General features: G+C 50.3%; 1 protein-coding gene across 10 annotated transcripts in view; it reads left to right on the top strand.

Moving 5' to 3' along the window:
- The window catches only part of PTPRS (protein tyrosine phosphatase receptor type S), a 157,859-nt gene that overhangs the window by 71,616 nt on the left and 58,840 nt on the right, over positions 1–27,403 (top strand). For all 10 annotated transcript variants that reach the window (XM_050320947.1, XM_050320953.1, XM_050320952.1 and 7 more), the window contains exons 3-6: positions 6,294–6,439; positions 7,341–7,482; positions 16,532–16,720; positions 26,478–26,588. In XM_050320947.1, coding sequence (XP_050176904.1) covers positions 6,294–6,439; positions 7,341–7,482; positions 16,532–16,720; positions 26,478–26,588 — 588 coding nt within the window. The remainder of the gene's footprint in view (positions 1–6,293; positions 6,440–7,340; positions 7,483–16,531; positions 16,721–26,477; positions 26,589–27,403) is intronic.

Here is a 27,403-nt window from a genome sequence, read left to right as displayed (position 1 = left end):
CTGGCTCTGAACACCTCCCTCCTCTCCAGCTTGCTCCAGCTCCCTTGCACATAGTCATGGAATATCCTGACTTGGAAGGGACCCACAAGGACCATCAAAGTCCAGCTCTTGGCCCTGCACAGGTCAGCCCTAAGAACGTGCCATTTCCCTTGTTGATCTCTTCTCATTCCCACTGATTTTTCCTAACACTCTTCCTAAAGCAACAAACAAACAGTGGGAGCGTGGCTGGACCCCAGTCTCACATTGCTGGAGGGCAGATGAAAGCACAGCCACCCAGGGCTGTGGCTGGGGAGTACCTTGGGCTCCTTCTCTGATTGTGAGCCCATCAGCAGTTGTGGAAAAGGGAGATGGAGTTTCACTAGATCAGCAGAAAGGTTCAGCCCAGAAACCAAAGGAAGAAGGAGGAGGAAGAAGAGGAGAGGAGGGGGGGTTAACTCTGTGCATGGCAGTGGGAACATCATTGGATTCCTTTCTGGTGGCTCTGCAAGTTAGCAGGGGGTGAGAAATAACAGGGAGAGATGTCTCATTCCAGCTGACATGAACTGGTTGTTGGAAGATTCCGAAGTTTTGTCTGGCTTTTGATTTTTATCTTCTTCTCTCCCCAAGACGTACCTGTTGGAGAAGGTCTCCGAGTTCCCTCTGGTGATGTTTTTGTGGTTATTTTGTTTGTACTTCAGTTCTTCAGAGGCTGCAGCTGTGTTCAGTGCCACCCGGGGTGCTGAGTGCTGAACAGAGCTGTTCCCCTGCTCCAAACTGCGTGTAGTGTCTAGACCAAGACAGACAGGCAGGTGTGAGAAATGAGGGTTGTCACCTCCCTGCTACGTGTGGCAGCCTGAGGTGTGGGGAAGGGCGAGTTCCCAAGGTCAGCCGGCTTTGCACCAGAACCAGAGACCTGAATCCCAACTATGGGAACAATCTGCAGCCTGGGAAAGCAGAGTGGGGTGTGCAACTAATGGCAAAATAGCTTTGACTACAAATGGCTTCATGGCCTCAACTTTTACCTTTGTTTTGAAAGGTATGTGTGTGTCTGCGTGCACAAAAAGGGTGACTTTCCATCTGCTGAGTGTTTTGGGGCGAGGATAAAGGTTGTCACTGGCTGACATGCCCTGAATCTCTCCTGCAGGGCGTGGGCACACTCACAGTGGGCAGATCCATGGGGAAATGTTGGGCTCAGCACCACGGGGCTGTTTGCTGAAGGTCGAACAGGAACGGCGAGCAAAAGGACGGCTGGGAATGTGTGTAGGAAGACTCATAAACCGGCCAAGTGGCAGGAAAATGGCCTTCCTGCTGTGCCCTTGCTTCTGCTTCGGTTCCTGTGGCACTCTTGGGTACAGTGGAGAGCCTGCTCCTTCCCCAGGGTGGGATAATGAGGGTTTACTCACTGGAGAAGGAGGAGCTGGAAGCGGCGCTTTGTGTGTCGGCAGGATGGGCGCGTGGGCTTCCACGGAGCTGTCAGCGGGGACCGAGGGCTCCAAAAATGGAAGCAGAACCTTTCAAAATCCGTGTTTTGTGGCTGGCTTGCTTTTGTCTCCGTGGATTGCTGCCTCTGTGGGCGAGGGGCCCTTTCAGCCGGGCTCCCGCTGCTCTGCGCTGTGGCCAGATGGGAGAACAAGTGGCTTTGTCTTGTTGATCTGAGGTCCATTGTCGAGGTGCTTCCCTGGGGGTGGCAGGAGCTGATGGGAGGTGCTGAGCACAGAGGTGAGTTTTGCTGTCTGAAATCAGCCCCAGGTCCCCGCTGTGGGGCTGAGGGTGCAGGGAGAGAGCTGGGATGGGGGTCAGGAGGATGCAGAGGTGCAGAGGCACCTGTGCAGCCCCCGCAGGGGGAGCGTGGGGCACAGAGGGACAGCATCACACGCACTGGGGCAAATACACAGTGATGTGGTCAGGGAACATCCTCCAGCCTTTTCCTTGGCACTTGTGGGGCCAGATAGGCCCGTTACTGTGATGGTGACACGTCCAGGCCTGTGGGAAGTGGCTGGAAGGGGACATGTTGTCCCTCTCCTGGTGGGAGCAGCTTTCTGCTTGGATTGCCCCACAGCTGGCAGGTGTAGCTGAGGAGGGAGCAGCAGTTTTGGGGCTGGAGTGTACTGGAGTGGCATAGGAAAAGCTGCCCCTGCCTTTGTGTGGTTTGTGAGGCTCAGTGCATCCCTGACCTCCTGGTCCCTCCACAACCCTCCTATAGTGCCACAGGAGGGACAACCTGCTCTGACCAGGCTCAGGGAAGGCAGCAGAGGAACCCTGGTGCACCCTCATAACTGGCTTTTTCTTTTCCTTCCCCCTCATCCCGCTCCCACTGGCTGTCAGCTCCGATATGTGGAGCTCATTCATGCTCCTGCCTCTCTCCCACCCCTCAAACCACCTCTGGGTTCTCCACCCCTTTTCCCTGTCCTTGGCATTTGATGTTTCAGACAGGCATATGGTGGCCGGCCTGTCTCCCTCGCTGCTCGTCCGTCACCCGCTATTCACCATGGCAGCCGTTCCCAAGGGACATTTGGGTTTAAAGGCTGAGATGTCCCCTCCTTTCCCCCACTCCTACATCCTTCCAGCTCCCTTGCTGTAAAGCTGCTCAGAATGTTGTGTCATCTGTGTACGTGGCTGCGTTCGAAGAACTTTTCCTGCTTTGGTGTCACATGAAAGAAGGAAGGAGAGGAGGGGAGGGAAGAGGAGGGGAGAGGAGGCAGCAGCATCTTCCTCTTCAGTGGGAAAACTGCCTCGGTGAGCAGCCCTGGCACGTGGGCTGATCCATACCGTGTGCCTGGGGGATGAGTAGAGACCCCCACTCTTTTAAACTCGCAGCTTCTTCCCAAGGTCTGCGGTAGAATCACGAAATCCCTTACAGAAAGCATTAAAAATATCCACGTTTGATGTGGATGCCAAAAGACGTGTGTGTATGCACTGCTCAAATTTAGGGTGCAGTATTGTGCTTTAGACGTGTTTCAGATGCACCAAAATGGCTTTAAACTGAAAGAGAGTAGTTTAGATTAGATATTGGGAAGAATTTGTTGCCTCTGAGGGTGGGTGGAGAGGCCCTGGCACAGGTTGGGCAGAGAAGCTGTGGCTGCCCCATCCCTGGGAGTGTCCAAGGCCAGGTTGGACAGGGCTTGGAGCAACCTGGGGTAGTGGAAGGTGTCCTTGCCCATGGCAGGGGGTAGGACTGGATGGGGCTGGGATTCCATGATCCCATGATTCTGAGCAGATGCCAGCACTGCCTGTGGTTCTCCAAGCCTGTGATTTGGGAAGTGGCACCAACAGGAGGGTGCCTGCGTGGGCTGACGGGAAGGCGAGCACGGGGTCCCATCAGCTCCCGGAACATCCATCAGAGCCACGGGGCAGGGTCAGAGCAGCTGCCAGGGGTGGCAGAGGTGAGGCCAGAGGGCACTCAGCGTGTGCTGGAGCAATTACAGGTCACAGAATGGCTGAGGAATAGGTGCCTCCTCCTTGCAGGCCGTGGCAGCTCTCCAGCGTGTCGCTTGCCCCGGCTGTTGCTTTTGGGAAGTGCGTAGGAGGTGGGCAGGAGTGAAAGGTTCAGCTTGACTTGATGGCTTTCCATTAAGCTGTAAAGAAGGATCACAGGTACACAGCAGCCATCCGGTCTTTTCAGCCTTCCCTCCGGAGACCCAGACCCCGCAGGAAGCCTCTTGTAGTAGGAAAATTCTTTTAAGCTCCAGATTTTTCCATTCCTGCCTTGATACTGCACCAAAAAAAAAAAAAAAAAAATAGGTTTTGCTGCTTTGCAAAACGGAGAAAGGGGAGGAAAAAAAAAAAATCTCTGTGACCACTGGACTGGTGGAGCTTAGACTCAGCCTTTTCAAACCTGACTTGTTTGCAGCTCTCCATGAAGGAAGGTTGGTGAAGTGATAGAAAATCCCCTGGACTGCAAGTATGTCCATCTGGAAACTGTGTTTCTTTGCTCTTTATTTATTTATTTATTTAAACCCGAGGTCCTGCATTCTTGGCAAACGAGGGGAAACACCTCAGACCCTCTGAGTGGGCTGGAGAGTGTTTCACGTGGCGCCTTGTCCCTGCTCCTGGAGGCTTTCAGAGCCGTTTGGCAGAGCTGAAGGCTCAGCTCTCAGCGTGTGTGTCTCCCTGCAAGCTGGACCTGGCTCTGAGCTGTGCAGGTCCTACGCAGCACCGAGGGATTGGTCTCAGCTTTGGATCATCACCACCTTGGATCATCATCACCACCACCTTGCCTGTGATAGCGCTGGCTCTCTCTTCCCAGAGGGGAGAGGGTTGCTCTGAGCTCGGCGTGGGCTGCTGACAAGTTCTGCAGTGACTGGGGGTGCAGAGGTGGAGAGCACAGAGGGGGAGGAATCAAATCTGCACCTCAGAGGCTTGGGCAATTTTAAAATCCAACAGTTTAGCTCAGATTTTCACCCATTTTTCCGAGCGAGTAGTAAAAGCCGAACGGGTTGTTTGGTGGGGGATTTTTGTTTGGTTCCTTTTGTCTCTCGCCGTCTAACGGTGAGTCTCTCGTAGGCAGTTGGGAATTGCAGGGAGCTCAGGAAAAAACCTGCTCACAGACAGCTCAGCTTCCCCATCACCACACACTGAGATGACACAGAGGACCCCAGAAAGGGATGCTGAGCAATGACTCCAAGCTGACTGTTTTCTGGAGCACCATCCCTTTCTTCAGGATGGAAATAGAACCTTGTTTTTCTCCTCAGCTGAGCTCTCATCATACTGCACCCATTTAAATGTCTACCTGACATTAAGGTTTATTAGGGGCTTTTATTTTAGGAAATGAACTTGCATCAATAAAGTGTTCTTAAAAGCCCTGGATGTTTTTAGCTGTACCTTCAGAATTGACTCCTGCAAGCTCCTCAGATATCGAGCGGAGGTGAAGAGAGGAAGGAAGTCAGGCTGTGGGCAGAGTGAGCATTTATATTTTAGCCTGGAGCAAAGTTTGGGTTTTACCTTTCTCGGATGGAAGACAGATCCCCCAGTGCCAGTTCCTCCGGTGGGACTTGCTTGATAACCTTTAGCTGTAACATTGCAAAGAAGACTCTGACCTCTAAATATAGATTTGGATATTTATAAATGTGATGCTTTGTACACACAGCATTCGGTGGGATGTAAACAGCTCCAGCAAATTGTATTTACCTCCAGCATGGAAACAAATGCTTGATTGCATCACATGAGCTTGCTCAGTGCCTTTTATTTATATACTGCTGGCCATGCCAGGCAGGGAAGGGGAGAAGGCTTCCTTTTGTCTTTTGACCCCTAAAAGACCCTGGAGACTTCTCTCCAGCTACCATTTGCCCTCCTGTCAAGCCCTGGGGAGGCTGTTTGCATCCTATTTTATAGACTCTGAGTACGTACAGATAAATACACTCATTTCAGAGTCACGTGCCCTGCTTTTCTCAAGAAAAACAGACGGCAACTTTATGATCTGAGTGATTTTATTTGAACACAGCTGTGGCCTTGTGATTTGAATATTTCAATAAATTTTAAACTAACTAGATGAGAGGAAGCCGCGCAAGGAAAACAGGTTAGAGCACGGAAGGAGGATTCCCAGAGGGGAGAGGCAATGTGGGCTCTGCGTGGACGCTCCTGGCCTCGGCTTCCTCTCGTGAGCAGCCCCTTGGCACCTTCCTTGGTCAGAAAGCCCATCCCAGCATCCTCCCATCCTTGCCCTCTCAACTCGCCCGTTCCAGGGGATGACGTACCTGTGTGAATGTACCCGTGAGAGCCACGGGGGAGATTTGCAGATGAAAGCAGAGGTGCTACAAGCCAAGGAGGATGCTTCACATCCTAAAGCCACTGGCACCAGCCTGTTTCACACCATCATCCTCAGGCTCTGTTTGTGCCAAGTCCTGCTTCATCTACTTCGTGGTCCTCCTCCCGCCTTCTCCCCCTGTCTTGGCTTTGTTACTGTAAATCTCCCCATTCCTTGGTGTTTTGGTCCTTTTCTTGGACCTGGGGAGTGGAATTCAGTGTTTCTAGATGTTGTTTTCAGCTCTACCAGCTTTTGGTGCTTCTCATTACATGGGCTTTGAAAGGGTAATTTCCCCTGTGCAAAACAATTTAAAAGTCCACTTTTCAGAAGTAAAAGAGGATTTGCAACATTGAAATCTCTTTGTAGCCTCAGACCCTTAATTATTTTTAGCTGGAGCTTCTTCATACCCAAAAAGAAGGTAAAGACTTTGTTCCTACAAGGCCAAGAGGTTTAATTTCATCTGGGGTTATTAAGAGTGGCGATGACAATTCTATTATTAATTACAAACAGTGTTTATGAGAGTTTGTCTTTCCTCGTGCCAACGATGATATTTCTTTTTTTCTTCTCAAAGGTCCCCCTGTGTTCATTAAAAAACCTGTGGACCAAATTGGTGTGTCAGGAGGGGTGGCCTCCTTTGTGTGCCAAGCGACTGGAGACCCAAAGCCACGGGTCACCTGGAACAAGAAAGGGAAGAAAGTGAACTCTCAGAGGTTTGAGGTAAGAGATGCCCTCGAAATCTGTGCCTGTGTGAAGAGAGAGACTGACACAAAGCAGCCACTGCTCCATTTTGGCCCTTCTCAGAGCTGATAATAAAGGGAAATTTGGAAGGGGAGGAGTTTTAACAGCAGGAGGAGTGAAATGCAAGCTCTTGGCCATGTCAACAGCTGGGTTTGTTCCAAAGCAAGAGAGCACTTGGCTCACTTATGTTACTGGAGTTTTTCCTTTTGGTTTTTGGGGTTTTTTCCCCTTCCTGGGATATAATATAACTTCTTCCTTCCCTAAGAGACCCCAGCTAAGCTGGTGGTACTTCATCTCTGTAAATGCACCTTTCATCCCCATCCATGGCTCAGTATTTTAATCCTGGGACAGCCTGGAGTAAACATCACAGTTGTTGGCAACCAGACCCGAGCAATTGGCATTGTTTAGATAGAAAGGAGAGTGGAGGAACAGGGACTGGGAGGTCATCCTGTGGAATTTGCTGTGGGACTCAGCCCTGCCAGGCAGCTGTGTGCTGAGAGCAGCTTTGTGGTGTCAGCTGCCTCTGCAGATGGAGGAACAAGGCGGGGGTTCATTTTTATTTTGTTTTCCTTTGCTCCGTTTCCTCCTCCTTCCTCACAGTTGTGCTCTGAACACCCACCCCCCACACCACCACCGAGGCTCCTCCTTTCAGAGCCTTTGGGATGCCCATGGTGGGATGTGGGCACAGTGGGATCCACCACAGTGGGACCCTTCAGCTTCTCCCTTCCTTCAGGTGGGTGTTAAAAAAATGCGTGTAAGGGTTGTGGGGCCGCTGCTGGAGCGTGTTTGGGGCTGTGTGTGTCTCCTTAGAAGCAGCAATGAAGCTTCTACTTGCAACCCAAGGAGACTTACTCTGTGTTGTGTCTCCCTTCTCCCCCAGACAATTGAATTTGATGAAAGTGCAGGTGCTGTTTTGAGGATCCAGCCCCTCCGGACTCCCCGGGATGAGAACATTTACGAGTGTGTTGCTCAGAACCCTCATGGGGAGGTCACTGTCCATGCCAAGCTCACCGTCCTCCGAGGTAAGGAGCACCCTGCCTGCCCTGTGCCAGGCTCACAGTGGGACCCTTCAGCCTCTCCCTTCCTGCAGCTGGGTGGGAAGGCTGTTAAAAAATGCGTGGCTGAGGCACAGAGTCCTCCTGGTTTTGGTTTGCTCTGACCTGTCAGATCTGTTTGCTGTCCTTACCCCAGGGAGATGTAAAATTGCTGTGTAAGAAACAAAGTTAAAACTGGACCACTTCAGGAGGTTGGACTGGATAATGTGTTGAGGTTCCTTCCAACCTGAATTATCCTGTGACTCCTGTGATCTTCCCTCCCTTCCAAAAATTCCTTCCCCGGGTTTAGGAGCAGCACCAGAAACTGCTCATTATTCTCCTCAGAAATGTGGCACCAAGAAAACCTTTTTCATTGAGGAATCACTTGATGGGCTGGGGTTAAGATGATTCTTCATCTGCATGGGTTTTCACACAGTTGGTAGCAATGGCAACCTCTTTTTCTCATGCTAGATTCCTTCTGGGCATCTTCCCTCTTTCCAGAGGTCTTTTGCTCCGTGCACTCTCCAAGAAAACAGTTCCCCTCTCCATTTTGTTCTGATTCTTTCTTCCACTTGTCCCCATTACAGAGAATGTTTACAGGGATGCCTCCTTCATGTCATCTGTTTGAAATATGCTCCCTGAACTGGATGTGGGGGAGGGAACAATATGCTGTTGCTCTGGATGCCTCTGGATGTTTGCTGTTATTACCCTGGAGATCCCTAAAATCGCTGTGTGAACGCCTGAGCGAGGTTGGGTGCTAAAACTGACCCATTTTAGGGTTTAGAACACCCCTCAGAGGTGTTTTCTGTTCAAACCACGGGTGATCCTGGCAGGAAGGGGTGATGGAGAACTGCCTGGGAGCTCCCAGAACTCGGGAGCATTGGCTATGGATGAAGCCATGGGCTTTTTAACAGGGACACTGGCAGGAAGAGCCTTCCTTTCTGCAGTGGGCACATCTGACAACAAACTTAGGAGCTCCAGGCAGTGTGTGACCCTCAGGCCAAGTGGTAGCTCTGCCTGTGGGCTTTTTGTTCAGCAGTTTCAGTGCTCATCTGAAATCCTTTTGTCTGAACAGGCAGCAAGCACGTCCTTAGTGCTGCAGAGTGAAACCGGTGTGCACATCCCAAATGTAGAGCAGGAAACAGAGACCAGACCTGAGGGGCACACGGCAAAGCCCTCAACCTCCCACTGGGGCAGGGAATATCCCTTCTGCTGCCCACCTGGCAGGCTCTGTGCTGTCAGGATGCTGCTGCCTTGGAGGTGGTGGGCCCGTGGTCCAGTCATGCCTGACAGATTTGTGTAGGTGCACTCAGATCTCAGTGCAGCTCCTCTGCCTGGCGTGGCATTTAACCTTCTGTTTGAGAAACGTGGTGGGATGGATCTGTCAGGAGCTTGGAATGACGAGAGTGTGTCTAACTGTGGTTATCCCAGAGGGCTGGGAGCCTTATTCCTCACACTTATTCCCACATATATTCCTTGGGAGCTGTGACAGTTTGGGAGAAGTGCCCCTGCAGTCAAATTCAAAGTTTGTACCCCTTGAGCAGCGTCCAGGGAAGGTTCTCCAGCTGCTGCCCTCACCAATCCCCTGGATTCTCACAGTGGTTTTAAGGCTCTCTCCACCAAAAGCAAGCTGCAGTGTATGGAATCATAGAATCATTGAGGTTGGAAAAGACCTCCAAGATCATCAAGTCCAAGCTGTGCCCCATCCCCACCTTGTCCCCCAGCCCAGAGCACTGAGTGCCACATCCAGGCATTCCTTGGACACCTCCAGGGATGGGGATTCCAAACCTTCCTGGGCAACCCCTTCCAATGTTTGCCATCCCTTTCTGTGGAGAAATTCTTCCTGATGTCCAACCTGACCCTCCCCTTGCACAACACGAGGCCATTTCCTGGTCTTCTCACCTGTTACCTGGGAGAAGAGACCGACCCCCACCTGGCCACAGCCCCCTGTCAGGGAGTTGTGGAGAGCAAAATGGGAATGCTGAGCTGAGCTCAGGGATTGTCCTCAGGGACCAGGGCTCTTTGTACGTGTCTTTGTGCAGCTCTTCCTTCTGGGATCAGCATCATCCATGTGTCAGCCATGGGGACAGATGACAACACAGGAGCTGCACCTTCCCACTGCCTGACTATTTCCACCCTTTGCTGATCCCACCAGGACATTCTGACTGTGTGCTGTGCTCTCACAAGCTCTCCTGCTCTGTCTGGGAGCTGGTTTGGTGTCTCTGTTTCTGACTGTGCTGCAGCAGTGAGGGTACCCATCCATGGAGCTTGAGTGAGCAGGAATTAACTGTAGAGTGGGTCAAGACAATGTTGAAGAGCATCAGAGAAGCAGCTTTGATTGCAGACCCTCCCCTTCCCTGCTCAGCTGGAGTTATTCCATCCCTAATCGTTCCTCAGCTTTCACACAGCAAAGATTCTCTCCTCTTTATCCTCATTTTTAAGTGCTGGGAGACTTGAAAGCACCAAGCCCAAATGCACTGATCTCCACAATGACAAAGTGAGCATGCTGGCAGCCAGGCCTCTCCTTCCCCTCCCCTCTTCTGCACTCACCCACTCTCCTGTTTGTCTTTTCTCTCTTTCCCTGCATGGCCTCCTCCTCCTCCTCTCTGTCTCTTCTCTCACTTGCAGAACTGATGCTGAGCACAGAGAGGGGGCTGCTCCACGGCTGCTCCACAGCCTGGAGATGGATGGGAGCTGTCATTTGCAGAACCTGGTACCCTGGCACACTCTGGAGTGCAGAAACCTGGGCCCCAGCTGCTGCCAACTGCATGAGGCACTTTGGAGTAGCTCTGCAGCCTGTTGGGTGTGTGTTGTAATCAGAAATACATGTCTGTACCTTTGGGCAGGAACATTAGAGGGTTTCCTCAACACCAGGGCAGTCCCAGGAATGGAAAATAACACAGAAAATATTTTCCCTTCTCAGAAGATAAAATAAAACATTCTTCCTTACTAGATACAGCTGCTGAAGGGATTGAGGGTAAACCCCTTCTTGCTGATCCACGTGATTACCCCTGGATCAGACCCTGATAGAAACCCATGTGCCTTCACTTAAAAACAGGAAACTGCAGGAGAGGAAACCTTTGGGAGCTTCTGAGAAGCAAAGCTGTGATGGACAGCATTCAACTCACACAGAGTCCCTTCACACCAGCTCTGCTGGCTTGTTTTGTCCTTCCTGCTCTGCTTCTCCAGGGATCCCAGTTTGGTAGGGCTGCAGAGACTGGCTGTTCTTTCCACAGCTGGCTTAGACAGAGTGCCTGCGAACCAGACTGGTTTTTGGAAGCATTTTCCAGTTGTTGTTGACTCCAGCTGCTGTTATTTTTCGTTATAACTTAGGCAGGGAGGAAGGTAATTGGCACAGACACCCCAGCTCTCAGTTGGTGGTGTTTCTGTGTCTGTGTGTCCTGGGATAGATACAGACACAGAGAGGTTTTGGACTCCCCACCCCTAGAAGTGTCCAAGGCCAGGTTGGACGGGGTTTGGAGCAACCTGGGATAGTGGAAGGTGTCCCTGCTCTTGGCAGGGGGTGGAATGAGACGAGCTTTAAGATCCCTCCCAACCCAAACCAGTCTGTGATTCTGGCTGTATTTATCTATGTCTACATTTACATCATCTCTATCCACAGATCCATATTATGATGATTATTATTACTTCCTGTATACAGATTATACTTTCCCTCCAATTCTTTAGTAGTCTGTGGGAGCTGGTAGAGTTCTGTGGAGGTTACCCTTGTGAGCTGTTAGTAAATGCACTGTGTTCCCATAAAAGCCAGTGATTAGTCCAGTTCAATGTCACGGAACAGGATTTACCGTGCCCTGATCCCATCGCTTGCTCCGTCCTGGCCAGTGCCTGCTGTTCCTGAGGGCTGCTACACCCTGGAAAACTGAGGAGAGTGGGCTGTTAGACATGTCAGGGCTGTGGCACTCGCTGCTGGAGGATGATTGAGGCTGCTGTGGGCAGCCTTTCAGACCTGCTTCTTCTGGTGATTCCCTCTTTGATTTCGTTTTAGGAAGTATTCGGACATTTCGCTACCAACTGCAGCCCGAAATTTCCCTCACACATTTCCTACTCCAAGAACACATCTGGTGTGGGCATGTATAAAAGTTCTAGCAAGATCCCTGCTGTTTTGTTGGTTCTTGTGTGTAATTGTTGGCTTTAAATCAGCCAAAGGTAAACAACGAGCTCTGGATGCTCAGCAGAGAACAGCGAGTCCCAGGGGAGCACATGGAAGAGGGAAACTGCCCCCTCTGAAATGTTACCTTGCCATTTGGAAAATTCCTGGCAGTCTTTCTTCAAACTTGACTTGTTTTGCTTTTCTTGTAGTGACCTGAAAATTGGACAACGTTGACAGCAGATTAGTTCTGTAGCTTATGAATAACATCAAAGTAATTTTAACTCAGATGCCTGTAGAAGGAGGGCATGTAGGGACACATTAGGGAATACAGGCATTACCTGCACTATTTTGGAGTCCAACACACATATCTAAGTGTGTATTTATTGCCTGTGAGCCCACAATTTTTTAATAACATTGTTAGGCTGTTACTGTTTTCATAGTAAACCTTTCAGCTCAAAAGAAATGGAGTCAACAGAGCGTGTTAGTGAGACTCCTCCCTGCATTAAAGTTGTCTGGCTGGGAAATAACAGGTACCTGAGGCACAGGTACAGGCACATGGGTGGAAAGAACTTGTTGATGTAGTTTCACAAGGTGCATAGTGCCAGGATACCTGTTGGGTAGAGGACAGCTGTAGCTGTTCATAAACTTAATGAAGAGAACAGCAATAAGTTCAGCAGTGCTGGATTGTGATCCTGATTCTGCTTAAAAGTCGTGTCACTCGAGCTGCTTCGTCTCTGTGTTCCTGGTTTTCCACGCTGAATGAGGACAGTCGACTGTGTAGAGACCATCCAGCATCCAGATCTCCAGAGGAGAGGGAAAAAATCCCTCCTCCTCTCCCCTTCAGAGCATCCTCGTGGCTTTCTGCACCGAGTCCATGGCGCATCTGTACACGCTCACACCCTCCTTCTCCTCTAAATTATTAACCAGCCGTGCACACCCTGCGGGGAAAAAGAGCAGCAGCAACACCGCTTTATCTTTCTTTATCATCCTCATTTCCAGCACAGCTAATTAGCTAAACCCAGAGGTGCCACCTTCCAGAGTGACAAGGAGACAGAGAGCACCCCTGTCCCCTCGCTGGGGCTGGGGGCCCTTGTTTGTGAACCCGGGTTGGATCCAGGTGCGTCCTCCAGCACAGAGCGTGTCCTCGGGTAGGATGTTTTATAAATGAGGGCTGAAGTGCTCTTTCCCTGCCTCTCTCCATCCCTCCTCCCCTATCCTTTCTCACCCTACTTGGTTCAGTGGCCTTGAGGTGATTCACCAGCTTTGGGGAGGGGTTTAAACTGCTCGGTCCAAGCTCAGGTGTGAACAAGGTGTTGGGATGCTCCCTTTATGTGGCAACTGCAAGTGTTTGCCTGCATAAACCAGCACCATTTCCAGCAGCAGCAGCTGCCCAGATGTGCCCTTGAAGCACCTCCAGCTTGTGTCTGGTTCTTTTGTTCCTGCAGTTGTCTGAGCTGCTTTCAGAAAGAGAATTCACGACCCAAACCATTCCTTATTTATTCGGGAACAGGCTTGGGGTGGTGTTTGGGGATTGATGGGGAGGGTGGCAGGGCTTGTGTGTGCATGTCTTGTGGGGATTGTGCTGAGGTTGTAATTGCATTATTACAGGGAATCCAGTTGTTAGGGGATGGAGGCAGTTTCACTTCCCTGACAGGAAGGAAATCTGAGCACTTGAATCAGAGCAGTGTGTGATGTTCAGAGATGATCTGATCCTCAAATCTGATCACGCCTCTAGTCGCAGTTGTTTTAATTAAACTCAGAGGAATTCTGCACATTGTGCTGCAAGATTAACATTTTTGTTTAATTAGAAACACTCAGTAATAATAGTTGTACCAGGCCTCCCCCAGCACACACACACACACATGTGCAAACACACACACACACACCCTGCCAGGCAGAGGGTTATTCTCTCTGTGGATTAATTGGTTCATGGAAGGAAGGGGCTGGGGTTGGAGGCAGGTGGAGCAGCATCACCAGGGAGCAGGATAAAAGCAGTGATCAATAATGATGTCATCTGCAGCCAATGCGGCAGCGGCTCCTCACCGCTCGGCACGGCTGGGGAAAGAGCAGGAGGGAAAGGAAGACGTTAAAAGCCTGGCTGAAAGCTGTGCAGAGGCACAACAATTCCCTGGGCCCCCCCCCCTGCCCTGAGCTCACTCCTGGGGGGCTGGGGGTTTGCAGCACAGGAGGTTCAGAGAGCCCTGCAGTGCCTGAGCACAGCCTGGTGAGCTCAGGGGGCTGGTTCAGTGCCTGGTTAAAGGGGGGGTGTGCACAGTTCAAATTTAGGATGCAATGTTCTGCTTTAGAGGTGCTTTCAGATGCACCAAAATGGCTTGAAGCTGAAAAAATGGCTTTAAACTGACAGAAAGCAGGTTTGGATTAGATATTAGGAAGAAGCTGCTACCTTTGTGGTGGGTGGGGAGGCCCTGGCACAGGTTGGGCAGAGAAGCTGTGGCTGCCCCATCCCTGGAAGTGTCCAAGGCCAGGTTGAACAGGGCTTGGAGGAACCTGGGCTAGTGGAAGGTGTCCCTGCCCATGGCAGGGGTGGAATGGGATGAGCTCTAAGGCCCCTCCCCACCCAAACCAGTCTGCGATTCTGTGACTCGCTGAAATTACACCCTTGTGCAAGTGTTTGTCCATCCTGGGAGATCTGCATTTCTGGAGCAGTTCTAATGGTACGTGGTTCTGTTTGTGGTCAGATTCCTGTGCTCGATGAGGAGAGGTGTGGTTAATACATTTCACTCTCCAGTGAGTCACAATAGATCCTTTATAATTCTCCAACAATGGTCAGAGGCAGGAAGCAATATACATTTTTAAACACACAATTGAGGCATTTTATCCTTTTTTTTTTTTTTCTCCCTGCAGTAGCTGTGCACTGCTAATAACAGAGCTGGACGGAGTTTCTTGGCCTCAGGTGTCAGAGCACCTCACACACACCTTTAGCTCTGCCTTCAGGATTTTGTAGATTTTTAGAAGCTGAGTGTGAGGCACAGCAGAGTGAAACAGCTCTTGCCCAAATCACATGTGTTTGGAGCTCACACAGAGCTGGGATCTGGTGATTCTGCTTCTCTTACAGGATGGAGCTCTGAGCACCCTGGTCTAGTGGGAGTTGTCCCTCACAACAGGGGTTTGGGATTAGATGATCTTTACGGTCCCTTCCAACCAAAGCCATTCTGATTCTGTCTAAAGGTGCCCACCACAGCAAGGCCACTCTTGTCCCACTGTCTCTGGGTTCAGCCCTATGTGGTTTGGCTCCATTCCTCCTGATCCATCACATGCCAGCCTTAGGAAGTGAGCTCTTGGTGTGTTGGCAGTTGGCAGGGTGGCTCCCAACCAAGGCCAGTGGCTCCAACCCCATCTTGGTGCTGCTGTGAGAGCTCCCATCGCTTTCAGTGGGGAGCTGGTTGGGATTTACGTTGCCTTTTTAAAAATCCCACCATTTTTAAATCCTCTGTATTATAATTCCCCTTCTGTTCCCTCACCTGCTTTTGAGATGGATTCAACACCACAGACTCCCGAGGCTGTGATTCCTTGACACGGCTCATTTGAGATGATGGAAAATCCCTCTCAAGTCTCACCCTGGTTCTGGCATCCTCCTTCCAAGCTGCCCTCCCCCAAACACTCACTTTCTGGGGGGAAAAAAATGGCCTGTTCCAGAGCTGTATCAGCCAGCACGAGACAGCTCTTTTCCATTCCACAGGAGTTAAGAAGTGATGACAAATATTACAGGGGAAGCACTGGGGTTTTGTGTGAGTTACCACAAATTAGTCAGCATTGCTCAGGATTGCCCTCCTCACCCTCATTAGGGAAGGCAAAGGCAGGACTGAGAGAAGCAGGAAGCTCGGCTGAAGCTCAGCTGAGCCTCTCTGCTGGGTGCTGGTGCCACGTCCCTCTGCTTGGAGGGCACAGCACTTGGAATTAATAAATCTAGAAATCACAGCCTGGCTGACAGCACTTGGCGTATTGTTGTTACCTGTGTCCCCTCTGGTCACTGCAGCTGGATGAGATTTTCCTCTCCTTTCTCTCCCAGTCCCACTGTGTCTTTGACAGCCCTTTTCCACGTGGGTTCTTTCATTATTCCTCTTGTGTAGTTTGTTTTGTGCTGTGAGGTTTGGAGGGGGAAGGTGAACCCTTTCCTTTTAACTGTGACTGTACAGACTGTTCTCTGCAGTGCAGGGAGCTTTGCCACCCCTGTGCACAGTTCTGCTGTAAAAACCAGTTAAGTGCCAGTCACTGACCTGACAGAGCTTCATCTGGAGGAACTTTGACACGGTGACTCGAGCATAAATCCTGTGAGGAGCAGCTGAGGGAGCTGGGGGCTCAGCCTGGAAAAAGGAGGCTCGAGGAGGGACCTTCTTGCTCTCTGCAACTCCCTGACAGGAGGGTGCAACCAGATGTGGGTCGAGCTCTGCTCCCTGGGAACAAGGGACAGGACGAGGGGAAATGGCCTCAAGTTGTTCAGGTTAGATATTAGGAAAATGTCTTCACTGAAAGAGTGATTAAATATTGGAAGGGGCTGCCCAGGACAGTGGTGGAGTCCCCATCCCTGGAAGTGTTCAAAGAATGAGTTAATGTGGCACTTGAGGACATGGTTTAGTGGGCAGGTTGAACCTGGTGATCCTGGAGGTCTTTTCCAACCTTAATGATTCTATGAGTCCACACTCCTGTGCCCCAAAGGGTTTTAAAAATGACATTTAAGCGTCGAATCTTCTTGTGGGACGTTAGATAATCACATAAAACGGACAAGCTGCTGCGTTTTATTGCATCATGTGTTTTCACAACCCACGTGTGGACCATTTACTGTTTTAACTTGCCTTGCACAGGGGCAGCAAGAGTACCTGATGCTCTCCTTGGTGCGTTCACTGAGCAGCTCCATTTGCTGCCCTGCTCCCTGTTTAACCCCTTCCCTTTGTTTTCCCCCTCCAGAGGACCAGTTGCCTCCTGGCTTCCCGAACATTGACATGGGGCCCCAGCTGAAGGTGGTGGAGCGGACCCGGACGGCCACGATGCTCTGTGCAGCCAGTGGGAACCCCGACCCGGAGATCACCTGGTTCAAAGATTTCCTGCCCGTCGACCCCAGCGCCAGCAATGGGAGAATAAAACAGCTGAGATCAGGTAAGGCCTGGCTGTGAGGCTGGAGGAGTTGAGAGCAAGAGGTTTCTGAAGCAGAGGAGAGGCCGTTCACTTTTTTTGTTGGTTTGTTTTGGGACTCGTATTCCTACGCATTCTTTCCACTTGGAGCCCTCCTGGCCTTCTCTACTGCCCAGCTGGCATGAAGGGAATGACAGCAGGGAAGCTGGTGCCCATCCAGAGGGCACTGTAACTATCATCCCTGGATCTTGGTGCTCTTGCAGCTCAGGGGAAACTGGGGCCTGGATGGGAGCTGAGGGTTTGCCCCTCCCTCAGCCCAAGAACTGGGCAAGGAAGGAAGAACCACGACGGCAGAGATGGCTTTTTAGGCCACACACACCTGGTGTGGGGCCCGTGGCTCAGGCAGCCTCTTGCTGTCAAGGCATGATGGTGTAAGTGGAGCCTCTCAAAGCTGGTGTTGAAGAAGAAGCTCTTGCAGGATCTCTCCAGTGTCACACCCCCACAGCCATCGCTGTGGAGCCGCTGGGAGTGTTCCAGAGTGACCCCTCAGCGCTCTGCCCGTGGAGTCCATCCCCACCAACAGATGTACCCCAGCTCTGTGGCTCTTGTCAGTTTTCCATCTTTCCCCATCTGCTTGTCCATCTGTCTCTCCTGTTTGTTTTATGTTTGCTGGGTTTTTTTGTGTGTGTGTGTGTGTGTGGCAACGTGACATCTCTTAATATTCACGTTTCGGGAGCTGTTTTTATACTTGTTAAATCTGCCAGTTTGCTGGGTGAGAGTGTGCAAGGAGGGCATAGGTGGATTTATTTTTGAGTACTACTGATAAAACACTCCCATTGAGAGCTGCAAAAATGAAGCAAGCTTTGGAAGTTTTACCTCTTGACAAAAACTAACCCAGGAAATAATCCTTTTCACGTACTGCTTGGACTGACTGCTTAGACCCAGCCTAAAGAAAACATGTCCAAGGTTGGACCTAGGAAGGACCAGCATTACTTCAGCTGCTCAGAAGATTTCTTTGGCCAAGAGAGATGGAGCATTTCTAAGTCTTTTTTTTTGGCAAAAAAAGGCATTGTTGTAGGCAAAGGGAAAGCAGAGGTTTCACTGAAGCCACTGGGGTTGCTTTGTTTGCATTAGACCTTTTACAAGGTGTCCAGTCGAGTAATAACCAACTGCTTCTGCCCAGATCTCTGCTGGCTCTGGGAAAATCAGTTTTGACTATGTCCTGCTGCATCTGAATATCAGAGCATGGAACCACCTGGTTTTTGTCTTGCCCTTTTTGGCAAAGACTCTACTAAAAATAAAGACTTTTGGTTGATTGGGTCACCAGTGGAAAAGCTTCAGCATAGCTCCAGTTTAATGCAGCTTTTACACACCTGCATAAATGCTCCTTATTCAGTGAAGCAAAGTTACAAGCAGATCCTTAAACTGCTTTGTGGAATTAGAATGGCTTGTTGAATCCCACGAACGCAGATGAGATTGACCTCCCTGTTTTATCATAACAGCTGAGGCAATTGCAAATAAAAAAAATCACTCAGCATAAATAATGAGAGGTAAACTAGAATTATATCATGCTCTGTGACCGTGAACTGAAGTGTGAGTAATGCACAGGCAGATTATTTTTAATACATTCATCATCTTGCTAGAATGCCTTTACTCTTTAGCTGGGTTTTGATCTGGTGTTTTCCTCAGAGCCACCTGAGTGCTGCGTTTTTATTCCAGTGCGTTGGTTGACCTCAGAGTGAACCCTTGGCCCTTCTGATAAATCAGAAGATACCTGCTGAGATTTAATCTCATTTACAGCTGCTTTCAATTAGTAAACTGGTGAAACCCTGAAGCATCCCTGTTGTCCTTTGGGGCAGGAACCTGTTGCCTGTGTGGCAGGGAGTGCAGATCCCTGGGCGGTCGGGACTTCCCAGTTCTCCGATTTCTGCTTTTCGTGGCCTTTCAGAACTTGCATGTTCTGCAAGGAAAGGCCCGTGAAAGTCCAAAATATGAACATTGGGGTCATCTGTACTGTGTCAGCACTTTGGTCTGCGGAAAAGGATTCTTTAACACCATGGCAGAGCAGATTCAGGCACGGATTTGTGACCGGAACGCGAGGTGATGCCTGTTTGAGCTGCTGAAGTCAGGACTTAATTTAATACATTTATCTTTCCAGAAAACAAACTTTGCTGCCAGAAGTGTGGCACTAGCACACACCAGGGCATTGGATGCTCCAGGACACTGCTAACAAGCTTCAGTGTCTTTCACCCACAGGTCACCAGTGGAACTCCAGCCAACCTTGGGGTCACCAGTTACACCCAGCTGAGGGTGTTTTGAGGGGCCCTCTGGGAGCAGGAGTGCAGGGAGGAGCAGTGACCCTGCTGCTGAATCACAGCTTCACAACTGCACTTCGTGCTAGCAGAGCTGGGAAGATTTAGGAAGAAATTTTCCCGTCTGAGGGTGGTGAGGCCTCAGGTTGCCCAGAGAAGCTGTGGCTGGAATTGTCCAAGGCCAGGTTGGATAGGACTTGGAGAAACCTGGTCTAGTGGAAGGTGTCCCTGCCCATGGCAGGGGGTAGAACTGGATGGGTTTAAGGTCCCTTCCAACCCAAACCATTCTGGGGTTCAGTGTAGAAGCCAATGGCTGTGCTGTCCCCAAACGTGTGCCTGTGTTGCTCCCTGATGGAGTCTGGGACAGGCTGATGAAGTCATCAGGATGGCAGCCGTGCTGCTGCAGTACAGAGGGTGCTAAGAACCGGATTTTTATCAATATATGAGTTAGTGCTAAACATGCAAATGAATTCATTAAAAGGAACAAGTGAAATGCCACACAGGGAACTCTGCGAAATCAGGAACCGTGTCCAGATTCGGTTCTCATTTGTATTAAATCTGAATGTTTGGCTGGCAACATAAACGGGCCCCTGAGACCACAGTCATTATATTCCCATCATCCTGGGGACCCATTTGTGACATGGGTCTTCAATCTAATCAAGAAACACGTGGTATCTCATTAACCGTGGTGGCTTTTCTCTATCTGGTTTTTCTGCTCCCCCTTTCCGACTCCAGATAAACTTCCCAACCAGCTGGAAATCTTGTAATGCTCGGGGGGTTTGGCTGAGTGAAGAGCTGAGTGGTCAGGAGGAGGAGAATGGGAAGAAGCTCTGTCTGGGCTCCTGCTTGCCTTAGACGACACGAACGTCTCAGCCTTAGAGACCTGGGTTGTACAGGAGTTTAAGTGGTCTTGGAAAATGGATATTTCTGCTTATCTCGGGACATTTGAAGCAGAAGGCAGAGCCAGTGTCCTCTGCTCAGCCGTGCCATCTAGGGGGGACACTGGAGGCAGCCTCCAGCCACCCTCCTCACCACAGAAATACTAAAACCTTTTGTGTCTTGTGTGTGTCTTCTGTTTTCTAAATAACTGGCTATAACAAGCTTTTCTTTTCTTTTCTTTTTTTTTTCTTTGTTTTTCACCTTTTTTTAACATTCAGAGACCTTTGGTAAGTTTGTTCAATTTAAAAAAAAAAAATCAAAAATCCAACCAAAAAACCCCAAACCTGCTAATGTGCAGATTTATAACCCTTACCCTTTAAACTAATTCCTTTGTAACAGCTTCTTGAGAGGCATGCTCTGCATTTCTTCTACTAACTCCTTTCAGTAGGGATGTTCTGCCCTCTAAATTAATTTCTGCAGGGGTATTGCAGGCTACAAAAAAAAATAAAAAGAATAGTAATAACAATTCCAATTAATTTATCTGTATAAAAAGATAACAGCTAAATATAAACCTCCTAACATTGGATAGATTTTTTTTTTTTTTTCGGTCTCTTAGCAACAGTTGTCCTGGAATTCCCCAATTACACAATAGCTTGTACCCTGGAACTGTGATAATTGTGTTCACACCTGCAGGAGGTCTTGGAGTTTCACATCTAACGGGGTTATTGGCATTTTCAGGAGGGAGAGGTGGGGGCTGCAGCGTTTCCAAATTGAAGCTGTAAATCACAGGTCAGTGGGGAAGGGTTGAGGATAAGAATTCCAGCCCCGCTTTGCCCCTCTGGATTCATCTCCATCCCCGGAGAGGGCAGAGGAGCCCGTCTGCAGGGGCTCACACGTCCCATTTCCTGCCTGTGCCAAGTGCCCCTTTGTTAGTGGAGATGTAGGAATTGCAGCTGTCAGCCAGGATCCGGCGTTTTCAGATCGCAGGAGCTCCCTTGATGATCGCCCGCTTGTTGTGGAGCAGAAAGCTGCGTCCAGCCCTCGGGAGAGGAGCTCAGCACACACATGTTCCCACACGTGGCCCGACAGAAGGTGGGGATGTGTTTTCTGGCATTGCCATGGCGATGGTGACTGTCCTCCTCTCCCTCTTTTCAGGGCTTGGAGAATCCGGAGGCGGCACAGCATGTGGGGAATCAGAGGGGGAGGGGTGGTGGGGAGCAGACCCCCCATCCTCTGTCACAGAGGGGGACACCTGCACGGGGAATTCTGCCTGGCACCATCTTGGGCATTTATAATCCAGAGACAAGGCCTTTAAGCTGCCTTTTGCCTCTGCTGCTAAACCCTGGGCTGGCCATCTGGGCTCAGGCAGCCTCAAAATTTGCCCTAAATAGGCAGATCTGCAGATCCTGGGAGGCTGTGGAAGGCAGTATGAATAGTTTGCACGTGGCATCTCAGAACCAGCTTTTCACTTGGAAAATCAGCATCCAGTGCGAGCTGTTCCTCCTTTAGTTCTCCTGCAGAGCTGGTGCCCTTGCTCTGCCCTGGACACTGGGCAGCCTCGTGCATTCCCTCATGCTCACCAGGCAAGTCAGGTATTGAGCACGGGGGCCTCCCCTCCACCCCTACGACCCCATCTCGAACCTTGCAGGACCTGTCAGAGTCCCTCAGAATAATCAATCAAGTTCACACCCTCTTCCAGCACCGTTCCTGCTGCCCCCGTGTTGAACATGAACCTGGTTAGATGTGAAACTCCAACGGTGAAAATCTACCATCTGTGTGTGGGCCACCACCCAAACTGCTGCTCTTGCCCTGCGAGTTAACCGAGCTCATTCTGACTGAATTTCTGTCCCCCCTCCTCCAGTCCCTGGTGTGGGGCATCTTCCTAAACCTGTTTTGCTCCTCACCTGTGTGCCAGAGTTAGACCTGGAAAGCCTGAGGTGCCGTTGCCTGGCTCACCTTGCTCTCCCAGAGCGCTGTCTCCAGGACAGTCTGTCTCCAGGAGCTGCTGCCAGCCCATTTCCAGGGGCAGTGCTGATGCTCAGAGGGAACAGGGAGTGACTAACCTGCAGTGACACAAGAAGGTAACACTGCTGTTGTGTCTGTGCTTGCACAGCTCTAACTTCCAGCATGTTTCTCCTGTCAATTAGAGTGAACTTTTCGGGAAACTGCCAGGCTTAGCCAAGGCCAAAGAAGCTTTCGAGTCATGGGTGATGTTGGGGTCTCTTCCCCTCCTCTCCCCTCTTCCCATTAACCCTGTTCCATACTGGTGCCACAGATGGCAGATTTTCACTCCAGTTTTGAGACAGAAGGATGTATCAGAGGCTGTTTTTATTTCCACTGAACTCAACTATAACCCTTTGCTGCTTTCTCTCTCTCTCTCTCTCTTGCTTTTTAAACCTCCCTGCCATCTCCTGGGTGGGGATCTGCCCAAGTCCTCGCTCCCCCACCTCTTCCAAGCGCTGTCTCTCCAACCTCTGTCCTGAGAGCTAACCAACCTGCTTCATTAACCTTAGCTAGTTCCTAACCCTAACTAGATGCTAACTCTTCTCTAGCCAATGACCTAACCTCTTAACTAGAAGCTGAGTCTAACTAGAGTCTAATCCCTAACACTAGAATGCCTCTCTTCCCTCAGCTCCTTTTGAAAAATAAAGATGAACTGTAATCAATATCTCTATATTTTTACCTTCTATCCTGAGAATGGAGGATTGAACCGCAGCAGGAGGATGAGCAGGGCTGAAGGATAAGGAGGAAAGGGTGGTTTTTTTGGTGGTTAAGGCAGAAGATTGGCACAGAGGAGGCTTTGACTCCTGTTCTCGCCTCTGCCACAGACTTCCCTCCGTGACCTTGGGCGAGTTGCTTCACCTCTACCTCGTTCCCCCGTGTGTAAAGAGGGGTAATAACTCTGCTGTGCCTCAGTGGGGGAGAGGAGAGGGGGAGAGGCTGATATTTATCATTTAATGTGCTCCACAGCCCTGGCTGGGAGGTGCTGCAGAGTGGCAGCGGTGTCACCACTGCAGGGGAGCTCTTGCATTTCTCCCTGGGGAGAGGCAACAAACCACTTGGCCTTGCGGGATCTGCCCTGTTCTCAGGATTGGGGGTAAAAACCCACCAACTGAACCCCCTTCTTTGATAAGCTGTGTGACACTTTTTGAATGCCCCCGTGAGCAAAAGGACCTGCCGTGTTTTCAAAGGAAGATGGTTTGGTTGCAACCTCAGGAGGTCAGATGGGGGGGGGACAGCGATTTTACCCCTGACTGTGGCCTGGTTCACCCACCACAGCATCACTGCCTCTCAGCTGGGAGACCTGAACGCTTGGGTTGGGCTCTTGGACACAACAGGAGGGGGTTGGAATAAAATAACCCAGGAGACAAGTGTAACAGGACTGCTCTCTCCATACAGCCCCCTCCTCCCTGGCATTAGGGGGTCCCAGAGCAGCTGCAGGAGGTACCCAGGTAACCCTGTACCTGTGCAGCAGCCTGGCCTTCAGTGCACAGCATGTGCCTTCAGTCCCTGTGCAGAGCTGTGAAGGGTGACTGAAGGTCCCGAGCAGGACATGTCCTGAATTCCTTGCACATCTGTGCCAGTAACTAAAGTTTGGAACTGGGAATTTGCTAGCAAAGGTGGGATCAAACCTGCAGCTCGTTGTGATGCGAGGTATTGGATGTCCCTCTCCCTGTCTGGGCTAACAGGGCCGTAATGCCAGCCCTTTTTTCCCCAGGAGTGATGAAGGTAAATGCAGGGTCATCACATGTTCTGCAAGTAGCAAACAGTAATGTTAGCTGAGAGCCTTGAAGATTATCTTTGCATTCTTAGCAACAAAATGGAGCCAGTTTTAAGACTTTTCAAGCCAGGTGCCACAGAGGCTCTGCAAACAGCCAGCTGAATTGGACTGCTTACAAGGGCACCCCCACCCTGTGCACACCAAGCCCTCTTCAGTGTCCCTGTTATTTAAGATGAGGTAGAGCAGGAAGTTTCCTACTGGGAACTGTCTTCCTTGACTCAGGTCCTTTTCCCACGGGCAGTGCAGGTGTTTGGGGTTTTACAGTCTTTTCACTTATTTTCTTTGTTTCCTTTGCAGAAGGTACACCGATCCGAGGTAAGACACCCCCAGCTCACTCACTCACCCACTCTCCAAACACTTCTCTCCACTCAGATCCCGTTTCATTGCCCTCTGCTCAATACAGATTCGTGTTGTTGTTATGTTTTCTTGTCCTGCTTCACCTCTGGATATTTCTTTTTTTTTCTACCTGTCTTTATTTTATCTATGGTTCTAATGTCCTTTTTTGTTTGCTGGGTGCACTTGGTAATACTGATACTGTTATTCTAATAACATCTCTGGCTGTGCTGCCTCAGATTTATGGCAGAATTTTAAGAGCTAATCTCTCCAGGACTATGAAGGACTGAAGTTTATCTCGAGCATTAAATGTTATCAAAGCCTTGGTAAATACTTAGGACCTTCTCTTGATTGGTGCAAAGTGCTCCCAAGCTGCTGATGGTGGTGAGAGTTTTCCAGTCCTTTGCTCAGGCAGATCTTCAGCACTTACCAGCTCAGCCTATTCATTTGTTTGGCTCCAGAGCCTCTTTCCACTTCCTCCCCACTCTCTTACCCTTAGGTTTCTCTGGGAAAGATCCATGGTAAGTAGCTTCTGCACTGTCTCTTTAATGGAGTCCAAAAGTACTTGACCTCAAGCTGTCATTGAAAGACAGAAGGAATTGGGTGTGTACCCCTTGGAAAACCCTGCTTTGGTTTTATCTCCACTGGCACATTTAAAATTCCATAATTCTCTGCTGGTAAAAGCAACAGGAGGTGCTGTAGGTGAGATTTACGTTTTTCACACATCATCTCTCCTGGCTCCTGACAAGTGCTGAACGCTCCTCGCCCTCTCTGCAGTGTCATTTCTGCCACTACCTTGACCAGCAGAGCTGCAGAGGGCAGGGTGGAAGGGGTGGACAGCGGGCAGGATGGAAGGGTTGAGTCCCTATTCCCCTTGGGAAGCTTCCCACTGCAGTCCATGGTTCCCTTCCTGCTCTGCAGAGTGGCTTCATCTGCCCTGTGTGCACTCAGACAAGCGATGCTCATGAGCCTCGCAGCAAACCTGTCTGGAACCAGTGGAAACAACCCACACATTTGTCCCAAATTCACAGAAATTTCTGGGAAAACTCACTGACCAGCTCTCCACCCAAGTGGAGCTCTCTGAGGCAGAGCTGGAGCTGTAATTCCATATGAAATTCTCTCAGCTGGGGGCTCAGTGTGAAGCTTCAGTGAGTTTGGGTTTTAACTCTTGTTATGCTGAAAAGACCCCCAGATTCTTTTGGAATTAATTTCGTTTGGTTTAGTGGCTTGGATAGTTTTTGGTTTTTTTGGGGGGTTTTTAATTCTATCTGTTCTGCTTTTGGGAGCTCCCAGGCACAGTGGATGCTGGTGGGAATCTCACTCACACCTCATCCCTGTCCTAAATGCTGTCCCAGCCTCACGTCCCGCCCCACAGGATCATTCACACCCACGCACACGCAGAGGAACGTGAGCTCTGTGTCCTCCTCATGTGAACACGCTGGTTTTTCCTTCCTGAAAAGGCTGTATCTGCAACCAACAATGATCTCATTTGCACTCTTCTCACTTAAGATTTTATCAATACTATTACACCGAGCTGGAATTGTTTGGTTTTCATATTTAGGGTTGTTGTTTTTTTTTTTTTCCAAGAGATGGGAGTTAAGAGTCTTACCACATGTGAGCTCTGTCCATATCTGTAGTATAATCATGTACTCCTAATACATAAAACATTTGAGAGCCTGTTGAATAATTTATGTAGTATGTATTTTAACTGGAGTTTTGCAGGGATGAAGCCTTCTGAGGTAAATGAGGCAATTTTCTTCCATGTACTTCCATGCTGCATCTCTCTGCATATTTGCTGACAGGAATCTTTAGTTTGGGCTCTGGGTGTAGTCTTGTAGCCTGCAATAATGTACAACTTTAAGAAAAACCTTAATCCTTTTGGTCTAGGTGATGCAAACCACGCAGGCAATTTCGAAGTTCCAGTGCAGTGTTTAGGGGTTTTCCCTTGGGAATATTCACTATCAGCGAGGTGCTTTGCACAGGGACTCTTATCTCCCCTAGGCTTCCTGGGAAGCAGGTATTTGAGCACAAAACAAAGGCAGCTGGTGATAGAAATTCCCCAGGCAGTGGGTGACAAAGCCTTTCGCTTTTATGGTCACTGCTTCAAATTGAGCAAGGGAAAGTCAACTGCCTGCTGATGGATTTCCGGGGCTCACAGTAATATGGATTATTGAGGCTGATTTCGGGAGTTCTGGTGCAGAACGCCTGCATTGCAGAAGCCACAAAACTTGGTGCTTTTGCTGATGGGTTCAGGACAAAGAGTAACTCCTGATACAGCTGGGAGGAGGGGGGGGATTAAATTCTCTCATCACGCTGGGTACGTGTCCAGCCATAACACTGAGCCCAGCCTCGAGCCGGTGTCCGCAGGGGCTCGGTGTTCCCGGGAGGAGGCAGCAAAACGCTGAGGCTGTTGTGGTGTCTCTTAAAGCAAAGTGGTGATGATGGTGTCTGTGCTGCGGTGTTCTTCTCTCCCCAGGTGGGCTGCAGATCGAGAGCAGCGAGGAGACCGACCAGGGGAAGTACGAGTGCGTGGCCAGCAACAGCGCCGGGGTGCGCTACTCCTCCCCCGCTAACCTTTACGTGAGAGGTAGGGAGCACATCGGCTCACTGGCACACACCTCCCTCCTTCCCCGGGCCTCCCTTGTCCCAGCTATCCCATTCCATCCCGGCCCCCGAGCAGGGGAAATGCTGGTGGTGATCCCGGAGCCTGCACAGGGATCCCGGTGTGCCCCGATTTCCTCCCCGTAGCCGGTGGCTCCTGCTGCCCCGCCAGCAGTGCAAGGCTCTGTCACCCACAGAGGAGCCAAGTGCCACCCAAAACAGTGCCCCCCAAAATCTGCCAACATTTCAGCCTGCAGAGCCCAAAAAAGGGGAATGAATCACTTTGGCTGCAGAGAGGCCCAAATCCCCCTTTTTCCCAAAGGATCCCCTCTCTGGAAGTGGGAATGTTTCAGTTCTGCCTGTGTGGGTGTGAGAGGAGGGGAGGACCCTCTCAGCCCCTTCCACGGAGCTCTGTATCCCCAGACCTCACCAGGTTGCAGCAGGAGGTTGCATTGTCACTGCTCCCTTCTGTCCCAGCTGGTTTTCCCTTTGCCAGCAGTAAACTGTCCCTGGTTCCTTGGGAATGAACACTGGGCATGGAGAGCTGGAGAGGGCCAGCAGCCCCTGCCTCAGTGACAATCCCTTCACCCCGTAGCAGGGGGAACAGATGACAGGGGGATTGGCTTCTGCTCGATGCCCCCTCGATGTTCTCCCACCCCTGGGCCAACAGCCTCTCTGCTTTCTTCATTATTTTAACCTCTCTGACCTGTAATATTTTGTGTGTAGCTTTGGTTTAACATCTTTCCACAGCAGAGTCCCTTTTGGTAATGAGAGAGCAGGGCTGGTCCTTCTCGCTTTTTT

Source organism: Myiozetetes cayanensis, unplaced genomic scaffold, assembly GCF_022539395.1.
Source record: "Myiozetetes cayanensis isolate MyiCay16 unplaced genomic scaffold, myiCay2020 scf26, whole genome shotgun sequence".
Taxonomy (NCBI): Eukaryota; Metazoa; Chordata; class Aves; order Passeriformes; family Tyrannidae; genus Myiozetetes; species Myiozetetes cayanensis.
The sequence above is the reverse complement of the archived record's forward strand: the minus strand, read 5'-3'. Positions and strand labels throughout refer to the sequence as shown.